The 12,846-nt window shown below is 52.7% G+C and overlaps 1 protein-coding gene across 1 annotated transcript in view; it reads left to right on the top strand.

Annotated features, from left to right (window-relative positions):
- PREX1 (phosphatidylinositol-3,4,5-trisphosphate dependent Rac exchange factor 1) overlaps positions 1 to 12,846 on the top strand; it is a 164,721-nt gene that overhangs the window by 131,164 nt on the left and 20,711 nt on the right. The window contains exons 15-22 of the mRNA XM_037499984.2: positions 486 to 558; positions 4,152 to 4,294; positions 5,860 to 5,952; positions 6,865 to 7,013; positions 8,885 to 8,970; positions 10,573 to 10,709; positions 11,363 to 11,483; positions 12,613 to 12,800. Of these exons, the coding sequence (XP_037355881.1) occupies positions 486 to 558; positions 4,152 to 4,294; positions 5,860 to 5,952; positions 6,865 to 7,013; positions 8,885 to 8,970; positions 10,573 to 10,709; positions 11,363 to 11,483; positions 12,613 to 12,800 (990 nt within the window). The remainder of the gene's footprint in view (positions 1 to 485; positions 559 to 4,151; positions 4,295 to 5,859; positions 5,953 to 6,864; positions 7,014 to 8,884; positions 8,971 to 10,572; positions 10,710 to 11,362; positions 11,484 to 12,612; positions 12,801 to 12,846) is intronic.

Here is a 12,846-nt window from a genome sequence, read left to right as displayed (position 1 = left end):
GCTGGGATGACTGCAGGGGCTCCAGCCATCACATCTTTGTTCCAGGGACAAAGAGGGTTTTCCCAGAATTCCCCACTGTGGTTTCTCCTTGGCCAGCTATAGCTGCAGGAGAGGCTGGGGTCCATAGTTGTCTGGCTGGATGCACAGCTGTCAACAACCACGAGGGTTTCCGTACCAGGGCAGGATCAGACAGGGTTGTTGCTAGGCAACCAGCAATGCCTGCCATTGCATGTCTCCACCTCTCCTTTGTGGTGTCAATCACACAACACACAACATATTTATCAAAAATGCAATTGAATAGTTTTCTTGTTTGAGACTTACTAACAACATTCATGAAGATGCCTTGGGGTTACTGCAGCAAACACACACAAATCTGTGCCCTCGTGGATCCTTCAACCTAGGGCTGGTGGTGGACTTTTTACCAGCCTCGTTCAGCCCCCGGGTTTCTGTCCACCTAACCACCTCCCCTTCTTTTTCTATTCCAGGGCGACTGCCAGACGCGGGAGGAGGCGGTGGCACTCGGCGTGGGCCTGTGTAACAACGGCTTCATGCACCACGGTAATCCACCCCTGCCCCTCTGCCCAGCCTCCCGAGGCCTCGTTTCCTGGGGTGTCTGTCCTGGAACAGAAGGGCTAGCAGGGCCCCTGGCCCCTGGTGCATTTCACAGGGAGGGGAATCTGAGGCCTGGAGAGACAGATGGTGGGCTGAGTCTGCATCCATGGTGCAGGTGGGTGAGCCCAGTCTGGATGCCAGGTCTGTGGCCCTATAAGCCACTAGGTGTTTAGAGTGGCTCACAGGCCCCTCCACAGCCTCTCTGCTTTCCTGTGTCCTGTGCTGATTGAGGGGTGTCTAGTGGGGAATAAGAAAAGCTCGGCTGGAAAGATAGGAACTAGATTCCAGGTCAAATCTAGGAGCTTCTGGTGCCCTTATCCCTGGAGGGAATGTGACCTGCCAGGTTGGGCAGCCAGGCCAAAGCGTAGGCCCCTGGGCTTTCACAGGGAGAGGAGAGGCGTCTCCTGGGGACAGAGGACAGGTGGGTAGTAAGTGTGATGGGAAGGAAGCCAGGCAGGGCCACTTTCCTTGCCTCACCTCCAGATCAGTCTCTCCTGTTCCCATGGGGATAAGTCAGTGAGAGGAGTAGAGACCCTCCTGAGCTGAGGGTCCCCCTGGGTGCCTGTGGAGTATGCCTGTGAGGGGAGGGCAGAGCAGGGGGCCCGGGATGAGGGGACTCTGATGGTCCAGTGATCTGGGGAAGGGCAGTGTGGTGACCAAGGGGAGAGACCCTCAGGGTCTCTTGTCTCCTCCGCTTCTGCCTGGTGCTCATCATGTGGCAAACTCTCTGCAAAGGGCCAGTCAGTAATGTAGGCTTTGTGGGCCCCATGTCTGTCATGGCTTGCTGCTGCTGTTGAGCATAGAAGCAGCCACAGACACTGTGAACAAGTGGGTGTGACTTGCCAGTAAAACTTTATTAGAAAACAGGTGAAGGGCCTTCATTTCCTCGTTCCTGGCCTACCTGCTGTGCCTGCTGTCCCTTCAACAGGAGACAATGTGCTGGGGAGCCGAATGGTCACAAGTGCCTTGTAGCCAGAGGCCGGTTCTAGGTTGGGCTCAGTAAGCCCATGCCCTTCTCTTTAATCCTTGGGCCTCAGTTTTCCCACTTTTCTGCTGTCCCCGCTCCTCTCAGCATGCCACAGTTTTGTGGGGTTCGGGCTTGCTCTCTTGCAGCCCGTTTTCCCAGCTAACACAGGCAGGTTGTGCCCAGTCACGGCAGCCTGGCCTTCCCATCGATCCACACAGTCTCACCAGAGTCCCTCGTTCCCAGAAACCGCTGCTCCCTGTGGGGCCCTCTGACAGCTCCATCCCTCCTGCCTTCAGATGGGCAGAACCTCTCATTTGTGGGGGAGAGTAATTAGGGGTCCGCCCCAGCTGCTATTCCGGGAAGGCTGCTGGCTGTGGGCATTCTGCAGGGGGTGACTCCCAGGCAGTACCGACACCCTCGGGGCCCCTCAGGGAGGGGAAATTGCAGGGCGGGTCCCCTGTTCCTTTGCTCCCTGCCACGAACTCAAAAATAGCCTAAAATAGGAAAGGGCCAAATCCTAGGGTTGTGGCTGCAGCAAAATGCAGGTTAGGGCACGGAGCAGAGGGGGGGCTGTGGCCCGCGTGGCACCTCCCGCGGCTTTGGACCTGAGCTTGGTCAAGGGGCCTACGGTGTCCTCACGGAGGGCCCTGAGAGGCTGGAGGTCCTGCTCTCTCACTTTGGGCACATCTGGGGAAACTGAGGCTCATGATTTAATCCTTGCAGCCATCCTAGGAAGTTGATACTATTATGAGCCCCACAGATGGGGAAACTGAGGCTCAGAGAGGCTATAAGATCATGAAGTTAGAAAGGCGCTGAGCAGGAATTTGAACCTGGACCTGTGCCCATCTCACAAGTCTGGCCTGTGGCCTGGACTGAAGGATGGGCATGGCTGGGCCTCACCTGGCTGAGTGCTGGGCTTCTAGCAGGCTCCAGGGGACACAGAATGTGGAAACCCCCCCACCCACCCCCATCACCCCCAGGCCTGAGTCTTTCAGGCTAATGTATACAGTGGACATGATGCCAGCCAGTCTCCCTTGGCCTGGCTCCCCAGCTCTGGGAAAGCAGCAATTTGTGTGTCTGTTTTATCCAAAGAAGTAGGTAATAGGGGTGTCTTGAGAACAAGGCTCATAAACAGCCAGATGTCCTGGGGAGTGAGAGGTGGAGAAAGGAACTGCTGCTTTTGATTTAGTCACAACTCGGCAGAAAGCCTCCATCTTGAGATGACAGGGAAGTCTGGAAGCCGAGGCGACTGGTTATCCCACTGACTCCAGAATAGGGCCTTTCTCAAGGCAGGCCAGCCAGCAAAAACACAGATGTAGCCAGTTCTGCACCTGCTCGACCTGTGACCTTGGACAGTTATTTAGCTTCTCTGGGTCCTAGTCTCCCCGTCTGTAAAAGGCGTGTAGCAGATCCTCCATGGACCTTCGCCTCTACCCACAGTGTACCTGGCACTAGTAGGTGCTTAGTTTAATTATAATCCATGGGGACCTGTTACTGGTTGTTTTCATTCATTTTTCCTGTCTGTCTTAGAACAGAGGTAAATGGTAACTATTTTAGGTTTGGAACCATATAGTCTCAGTTGCAATTATTTAACTTTTGTTGTAATGTGAAAGCAATCCCAGGTAATAGGTAAACAAGAGGGTGTGGCTCTCTTCCCTTAAAACTTTATGTATAAGGACAGGTGGTGGGCCGGATGCATCAGCCCACAGGGCCCTTGTCTAGGAGTCTCGTTGTGGATTATTTCTGATTCCTGGTGAGACTGAGTTCCTTTTCATATACTTGTTGCCCATTTGGGTCTCCCCATCTGTTAATTGCCCATTCATATACTTTGCCCCTTTGTCTGCGAGTCTGCCTTCTTTCTCTACTGGATTTGTTGGAGTTCCTTGTGTATTAAAGATATTTATTCCTACAGTTACCTTTAAATGTGCTCTCTGCCTACGACCTTATTACTGAATGAAAGTCCTTACTTTTATTTTAGTGTGTTTTGGGGGATCTTGTACATGGGCATCTTTTTTTTAACCCTAGGGCAGAGATCCTGTCCTACATTTTTGGGGGTGAGCTTTAGTTTTACTGTTGATATTTGGGTCAAATCCATCATTTTACGATCATATATGGTGTGAGGAAGGGATCCAGCTTTATTTCCCCCTCCCCCCAAGTCAGTTTTCCCTGGAGCATGTGGGGGATGGTCTGCATGGCACTGCTCATCCACTATATACTGAGTTCCCGTAAACACATAGAATTTTACGTATGTGGAATTTCTGTTCTCTTCACGGGCTCTTTATCCATCTCTGGAGTTCAGTAGTTCAACACTGCTTTTATTACATGGCTTTGCAATATGTCTTTACAACAGGTGGGACAAGTTCACATTTTTCAAGAAAAGTCAGAAAGTCTGGTTTTTATGGGAAATAATGTAATATGTTAGTGTTGTCACATGATTTCATTTAATAAAACTCCGTGCTGGCCAAACCTAACTTGTACGGGGGCTGGTTCCGGCCCATGGCTGCCAGTTGGCAAGTGCTGCTGAAACCTTCCCCCGGGAGCCTGACCATGCGTGTGTGTGCTGGGTTTGCAGTGCTGGAGAAGAGCGAATTCAAGGATGAGTCCCAGTACTTCCGCTTCCATGCAGACGAGGAGATGGAGGGCACCAGCAGCAAGAACAAACAGCTTCGCAATGACTTCAAGCTGGTGGAGAATATTCTGGCCAAGCGCTTGCTGGTAGGAGTAGGGCTGAGCAGCTGCAGCTGCTTTCTCAGACCCCCCTGCAAGCCTGGGAGCTGGGCGGCCTTCAGATTATGGCTAGAGAAGGGTTCTCACCTTTGGGCACCAGAATATGGGGCATTCTGATTATCCTTCCAAGAGGCCACTTCACTGGCCGAGACGCCCCACTTCACAGAAGAGATTGCACTTGCTGGGCTCCTTTATTTTCCCTTTCCTTTCCTCTTGTCTATCCACTCCCCTGCCTAGCCTTGTGCAGAGAGGTGAGGCTCCTGAAATCACTCCTCCCGTGTGTTCTATGCCTTCAGTGCTCTAGGCTGGCCCCCTGTCCATGTTCAGTTGCCATAAATATCCTGGCAGTTAAGGTAGAGCATTTGTTAGCCTGTTCAGGTTTTTTACCAGCCTGAACCACCAAATCCTGTTTCTCTGCCCGCTGAAGAGCTGCATGCAGCCTCCATCTAAAAGCCTGGCCCACTGTGGGCAATTGGGAAAGGCACAGAAAGTTGATTTTTCAACACAACCAAGATTGGAGCTGAAGTCTCAATAATACTTCACTGCCCCTGTTGTACTTGTGGGAGCTGCTGTCCCTTCCGATTGCTCCCACTATGAAGTCCTCTCATGCTCCCCTTCACACTTAGAATATAGTCCAGTCTCTTACCATGGATCACAAGACTCTTCCAGCCTCTCGGCTTCATCTCCTGTGCTTTCCCTTTGTTCATTCCTTGCCAGCCACTCTGCTCTCCTTTCTTATCCTCCAGCAAGCACCACAGGGCCTTTGCACATGCTGTGCCCACTGTCTGGGGCATGTGCTTCACTCTATAAAGTTTTGTCCCTCATTTCATTCAGCTCAGATATCACCTCCTCTGCTGTCCCCTCCTGCCATGCCACTCCCTCCCTGCAGCACATTTAGTTATTTGTAGTCTGTTTGCCCTATTAGACAATCACATGTGGACAGGAATTGTCTCATTCAGTATTGTACTCAGCACCCAGGAGAGTAACTGACCCATATAATAGGCAGTACAGTAGCTCAGCACGTACCTGTTGAATAAGTAAGTTCAATGTCTCTCTGCCACTGAACCCCAAAATCTTCCAACCTAGAGAGATGGCTCCTCCCTAAACTCCTTTCCTATCTCTGAGTTCTTGGTGGCAGGACACCTTTGAATCTGTTTTATCCATTAGCCAGTACATTGAGCCAGCAGGTGGGGCAGGAGGGGGTGCAGTGGTGCATGAGAGAGGTGACTGTTCTCAGGTTGGAAGGAGAGGGGGAGGCAGGCAGGAAGAGCGAGCATGTGAGCAGCGACAGCCAAAGTGCTACCGGGTGGTGTCTTCACTTGAAATCTATGGATTGAGCCCCTACTGTGTTTCAGACCCTTTGTACCTTACTCCATCCTGCTGGCCTGGAGCTAGCCATGTCCCTGCAAGTCCCTCTCCCTGCACCCCTGCCTCTTGCAGACCTGGGGTGTGAGGAGCTGGCAGGATTGCAGCCGCATCCTGTGGGGTCCGGGTGGGCCGGCTGTAGGCCCACGGCACTGCCTCACTGGGCCTGTCCTGTCTCGGGCCCTCAGATCCTGCCCCAGGAGGAGGACTATGGCTTCGACATCGAGGAGAAGAACAAGGCCGTGGTGGTGAAGTCAGTTCAGAGGGGCTCAATGGCCGAGGTGAGGCCTCTCAGAAGGGTGGCCCTGACAGGGGCCGAGAGGGGGGTTGCTCTCTCACGTTCCTTGAGGCAAATCCAGGGATCTCTGGTTCCTTCTTGCTCGTGCCATTGTGGGGAAACTGAGTCCAGGACTATTTGAGTGAACTTGCTGGGGAAACTGGGTAAGGCCTCAGGCCTGGGGCTGTCCTCCCTATGTGTGCCACCAGCTCCCTCTCCTGGTCCTGTGGGGTGGCGCGAAGAGAGAGCAGATTTCTCTCAGCTGTGGTCATGAAAAAATCCAGTGATCTGGGCTTGAATAAGACATTTGTGGCTCTGGGGGAGGGGAAAATCCAGTCCGTGGCCGAGCATGAATATAGTCCCAGGTCCTCCCAGCTGCTCCTTGGGGTGTGGAGACAGGTTGGAAGGGGGGTGCGCACCTGCCACATGGCCCAGGCACTTGCTTGCCACCTCCTAGTGACTAGGGGTGCTTTTGGCTGCAGGTTGCTATAGGCTCGCCTCATGGCTGCTGGAGTCATCAGCCTCCAGTTTTATGATGATCTAAGTGGAGGGAGGTGGTTGAGCATCCAAGTTCAGAGTTGGCGTTGTCCCTGTTTTCCTAGCCAAGTCCTCACTCACAAGGCAGCTACTCCAGTTAATGGGAAGCAGGGACAGGCTGTGAGGAGTTTCCCCCAAGGAAAACACCTTCTTGTTAGCCCCTCCGGCAGGCTTCCCGGCACAGCTCTTTGGCCAGGATAAGTCTCGGGAGCCCCTGCGGTGCTGACTCCAGGGGGATGTGAGGTTCCCCTGGTGGGCTCACTCTGGCCAAGCTTGGCCTCTGGGGCTGGTGCTGTGCTGCCTGGGGTCATCTAGACTCCTTAGTGGGGGAGCTAGAGGCCAGTAACCCATGTGCTTGTCTTCCCTGCCCACCTTCAAGATGGCCGGCCTGCAGGTCGGGAGGAAGATCTACTCCATCAATGAGGACCTGGTGTTCCTGCGGCCCTTCTCTGAGGTGGAGTCCATCCTCAACCAGTCTTTCTGCTCCCGCCGCCCCCTGCGCCTTCTGGTAGCCACCAAGGCCAAAGAGTGAGTGTCTCCAAGGGCAGGGGGCCTGGCTGACCTGCCTCTTAGGAGTTGCAGGTGTGCTGGTGGTCGGCCTGCCCAGTTGCCTGTTGGTGGGAGTGAAGGAAAGTTTTAACTACAATTATATCTGTAAAAAAGCAAGCTGATTTAGGAAGAGTGATTGATGGTTCTGTTGCTATGTGGAAGTGACAGAAATCACCAAGGTGGCATGCGGCATATGTCTGCTTAACATTCTGCAAACATCTGGGGATTGAGAACAGGCTCCCAGGTTGAGTTTATTTGGCAGCTGGAGATGGGACAGGCCACTCTCTGTGCATTGGGTGTGGGACACAGTGCTACTGCCCTCATTTGTCTATCAGATGCTCACCGAGGGCCCACTGTGCGCCAACTGGTGCTCTGGGGCCTGAGGATCCAGCCATGCCTGATGGGCCAGCTCTACTCTTCATAGATCTTAGTTTAGTCAGGGGATAGAGCAGCAGACAGATGCCACGACACACAGCACAGAGATTTGAGAGATGCGCTGAACAGTGGCAGCCAGCATGGGGCAGACCTACAAAGCTGGGAAGGAGCTGCTGGGTAGAGGGATGGGCTCACAGAGATACCACTGAGGATTAAGGTGAAAACCTGAAGGAGATAAAGGAGGGGGTCAAATTCTGGAGGAAGAGTGTTCTAAGTGCTGGAGACAGCCAGTGCAAAGTCCCTGGGGTAGAACTGTGGCTGCAGTGTTTGCAGAACAGTGAGGAAGCTGATGGGACTGGAACAGAGTGAGAAGAGAGGGAGGGGTGGCTTGTCAGCTAGACAAGTTGGGCCAGGCCCTCTCAGACTTTGTACCCCCATGAGGACTGTGTAGCCACTGAAATTTCTGAGCGGAAGTGTGACCTGTGTTCTGGCAGAATCCCTCTGGCTGCAGATGGAGAGTGGGTTGTCAGGGGCAGAGGTGCAAGCGTGGGAGGGGGGGCATGGTGAGGAGGCTGCTGGCCGGGCCAGCGTGGCAGAGGTGCGGGCGGTGAGAAGAATTTGGAGACCACATATAGGCATAGGGGGAAGCGTTTTCTATTTTAAAAACTGTGCATTTGGTTGTCACTTCTTCTATTTAAGGCAAACACCCAGTTGCCTATTGGTGGGAGTGAAGGAAAGTTTTAACTACAATTATATCTGTAAAAAGGCAAGCTGATTTAGGAAGAGTGATTGATGGTTTGGTTGCTATGTGGAAATGACAGAAATCACCAAGGTGGCATGTGGCATGTGTCTGCTTAACATTCTGCAAACACCTGGGGATTGAGAACAGGCTCCCAGGTTGAGTTTATCTGGCAGGTGGGGATGGGACAGGCTACCCCATGGCCCCAGGGTGGGGTGCGGGGTGGACACAAGCTAGACAGGGAAGCCAAGGGCTACAGTCAAACACTGGACAAGCAGCCCCCATGCAGGACCCTGCCCGCTCTGCTCTGGGGCCCACCCACAGCATCAGCACCGCCTCGGCTCCCCGGTTGTGCTCTCCCGGGGACACTGCAGGCATTTCCCAAGAATCAGCACCAGGTTGAGCTGGGTCACTGCTCACTCTCCCATCTGTGACTGTGGACCAGGATATTCACTGGATGACATGTCAGTCTGGCCACCAAAAGTCCTCAGGACAGGCTGATGGAGAAGCTGGGGGAGGGACTGGCTCTCCAAGGGCCGGCCAGATGGTCCTGACTAATCGGAGGCCTTGGTGGCATGGGCTCTGGTTAAAGGAGCATTCCCTCTGTAGTTGGGGGCTGGAAAGGCTGACACTGCTACTATTTGGGGCTGGATTTCCTAAACAATCTGTAAGGTGGGGTCTGCTGGACTACTGGGAATGAGTCTGTTTTTCCTTATGTGTGCTTTTCCTGGGATAGGATCGTCAAAGTCCCTGACCATCCAGAGGCTTTGTGCTTCCAGATCCGTGGAGCCGCTCCACCATATGTCTATGCTGTGGGGAGAGGTGAGTGAGAGTCTGAGAAGGGAGTCGTGGGAGAAGGGTTTGTCTTTGGAACTGACATTCAGAACTGCCCAAACCATTACCCCAGGTCTGTGCCTTACAGTGCCCCATTTTTGTCAGTTACTTTATTGCTTGAAGGCAAGGCTTGCATACACAAATGCCAATGAGGGTCAAATAGTAACAGATGGATAGCAGAGAAAGACAATAGGAAGTAGTGAAGACTATGGCCAGGTTAAAAAATATACACTCTAAAAGAGTGCATTTGCATTATTATCGTGCGAAAATGTGGGTCCACGCTAGTCAGATTTGACTTTTTAAGAGAAGCCAGAAGTGTGAATTTGGCCACAATTTTGAGACTGGATCTGGTCCATGGGCCCCAGTCTGAGACCTGTACTTCTCTGTTACCTTTTACTTGCATGCTGTTTAAGTGGTCATTTTGTTTTAGAGAGAAACCAAATAGATCTGAAAATATTGAACTATTGGCCCTCTTGCATCTGAGGATTCCCCTTACAAAGTTTAAATAGGAATGGTCCACTTTCTTAGTCAGAGTTATAAAGTAAGTTGTGTCTCACGTAGAAAGCTGCTGAGAACTTGTTAATTTTTTGAAGTAGGTGGTTAAAGCAGTGGTTCTCAACTGGGGGCTCTTAGCCATACAGAGCATGTCTGGCAGTGTCTGGCAATCAATTTCTGATTGTTACAAGTGGAGGTGGGGTTGCTATTGGCTTCTCATGGGTAGAAATAAGACATGTGGCTAAGCATCCTTCAATGCACAGGACAAGCCCCCACGATAAAGAATTATTTGGCTCCAAATGTCAGTAATGCTGGGGTGAGAATTCCTGCCTTAGAGCAGCTATAGAGAATAGGAGTTTGTAGGTAAAACAGGCAAAAATAGTAAAACAGCTGGTATTCCTTGAGTATTTCTTGAGTATTAAGAACTGGGTATGGGGCTAAGTGCTTTACATATTTTAATCACCAATTCTCTGAAGAACTGTGAGTGGGTATTATTGGTGTTCCCATTTAGTCAAGACCCAGAGAGGTTAAGGTCACGCAGTTGGTTGGTCATTGGAAGAGCCAGGTTTGAGGTCAAGCCCCTGGGGTCCATACCACATAGGCCTGATACTCTCCCATGTCCAGACCAGCTCAGCATTCTTTTGCATTTGTAGTCCTTCATATTAACCAAGCAAAGCCTGATTTCAAGGCTTGCAGTCTGGGGATTATGGTTTAGCTGAGAAAACATGCAGCTGGAGTCTGGTGGACCTGGATTTGAATCCTGATTTTGTCTAGCCTTGTGACCTTGAGAGAGTCATTTTGCCTCTCTGACCTCTGTTTCCCTCTCTGCAAAATGGGCTAATTCTGGTCCCGGAAAGCTCTAGGGTGAAGCTGTGTGACCTTAGGCTAGCTGCTACTTCTCTGAGCCTTGATTCTTCTGCAAAATGCGAATGCCAGTCCCTGTCTTGCCCATGGGTGTGGGGTGGGGGGTGGCTCCAGGGTGGAAGGGATGGAGGTGGAGGGTTTGGGGATTGGGATGGTGGGTCGACTGGGGTCAGTGTCCCTCTCCACCTGGCCTTCAACCTCAAGCATTTGCTCCCCCCCCCCACCCCTTAGGCTCAGAGGCAGCGGCTGCAGGGCTCTGTGCTGGCCAGTGCATCCTGAAGGTCAGCGGCAACAACACAGTGAATGGTGGTGCCCCAGAGGTCCTGGAGCATTTCCAGGCATTCCGGAGCCACCGAGAAGAGGCCCTGGTGAGCCTCCTAGCTGCCAAGGGGGCCAGGGAGGCCTCCTTAGTGGGATAGAGGGCTGAGGGCCACCCTCTCTTCTCTGGGACAACCTAGTGTTTTGGGTGGGATGGGGCTGCCTACCTGGCAGGACTGAGCTTGACCTGACCTCTGTCTGCCCAAACCCGAGTTGCTGGGCTCTGATTCCCTGTGACCTTGATTTCCACAGCTATGAAATGGGTGTGATAAGAACCTCTTTTCTCATACCACACAGGCATTTTGGTACAGGCACTGGTAGTAGACACTGGTGTTTTCCTTGGGATGAGGACTGGGGTCTGTGGAGATGATACTTGTCCTTTGGTTCATTCTATAGGTGTTCACTGAGCACGTAACATGTGCCTGGCACATTTCTAGGCCCCGGGGACATCAGAGTCAGGGTTTCTGCTCCCATGAGTCTGACTGCCCTCCTTCTCTTGGCTTCTGTGCCATATCCTGGAGAGGCTGAGGGCTGACAATGACTTGAGGTCTCTCAGGATGAGTTGAGGTCTCTCAGGAAGGTTCCAGGGGAAAATCTTGAAGGCTTCTCCAAGGATGTCACCAGTGGGCTAACAAGCATGAACCTTGAAGTTGGGGAACTCTCTGCCCCTTGGCCCTGCCCCCTTACTCTCTTCCCCTCATAGGGCCTGTACCAGTGGGTCTACCATACCCATGAGGATGCCCAGGAGGCCCGAGCCAGCCAGGAAGCTCCCGGAGAGGACCCCAGTGGCGAGGGAGCCCGGGAGGAAGACCAGCCTGATGCAGGTACTGGGCAGATGGGTGGTGTGACAGACTCAGGGGGCCCAGGTCCTCCTGGGTCCACACTCCTCTGGGTCCTCATCTAGTCCCTCTCGATACCATCAGCTCTGTATTAGTTTCTAATGGCGCTGTAACTAGGAGCCACAAACACTGAGTATCTTACAATTCTGGAGGCCAGAAGTCTGAAATGAGTCTCAATGGCCCAAATCAAAGTGTCACCAGGCTGCATTTCCTCTTGGGCTCTGTGGGAGAATTCATTTACTTTCCTGTTTCAGCTTCTAGAAGCCACTTGCTTCCCTTGACTCATGGCCCCTTCCTGAAAGACAGCAACGTTGGCCTGAGTTCTCACACAGCATCTCCAAGTTCTAACTTTTCTGCCTCCATCTTCCCCATGGGAGGACCCTGGGATTAATTGACTTCTCTGGATAATCCAGCATAATCACCTTCAAGCCGGTGATTAGCAACCGTAATGCCACACGCCTCCAGAATTCCCCCTTGCCCTGTAACAAGACATACTTCCTGAAAGATGTGGGGCATCCAGGGTGGGGCCAAGGTTGGGTTGGAGATACAAATGTGTGGGAGCTCGCAATGGCCCCCCCAGATGCCTGACATGCATCACAGCCTTCGCAGGGCCAAAATTGAACTCCTGTTCTCCCCGCTAGACCTGTGACCCCACCCCCTCGGGGGTCCTGTCTCCATCCTTCCAGATTCCGGCGCCTTAGAATCCAGTTGAAAAAGAGAATATCTCGTTTTCTTTGTAGACTCAACATAAGTCCCAGACTTGACTCTCTTTGGCCCAACTTGGGTCACACGCTGGTTCCTAAACCAATTACTGTGAACAGGGGAAGCTGAATATACAGATTAACCAGGTTTCCCCTCTCAGGGAGGATACAGGAGGGCCCCCCTTTCTGAGTCACGTGAACTGAGAATGGGGCAAGAGAGGGGGTTGATTCCTAGAAGGACATCCTCTAGGATGAGGGGTAAATGATAGTGGCCCAGGAAAGGCAAACAGAGCTGCATACAATGCAGGCTTTTGTCTTCTCATGGGAGACAAAGCTGTCCATGGTACTGGGGCGGGGGGTAGGTGAATGGGGTGGTGCCCCTCCTCAGGGTTGCCTGTCTCTTTGGCTTTCAGCCTTCCCCCTACTGTCCCTGGGTCCCCAGCTGAGCCTGCATGAAGACAGCCCCACAGTCAGCCTGACCGTAGACAACGTGCACCTGGAGCATGGCGTTGTGTACGAATACGTGAGCACGGCGGGCGTCAAGTGCCACGTGCTGGAGAAGATCGTGGAGCCACGTGGCTGCTTCGGCCTTACTGCCAAGGTCTTGCTGGGCACTGCCTGCCCTGCCTGTGGGGGTGGGGCCACCT

Source organism: Talpa occidentalis, unplaced genomic scaffold (genome assembly GCF_014898055.3).
Source record: "Talpa occidentalis isolate TD23 unplaced genomic scaffold, MPIMG_talOcc4v2.1 talOcc4.10, whole genome shotgun sequence".
Classification (NCBI taxonomy): Eukaryota; Metazoa; Chordata; class Mammalia; order Eulipotyphla; family Talpidae; genus Talpa; species Talpa occidentalis.
This window is presented reverse-complemented; position numbering and strand designations above follow the sequence as displayed.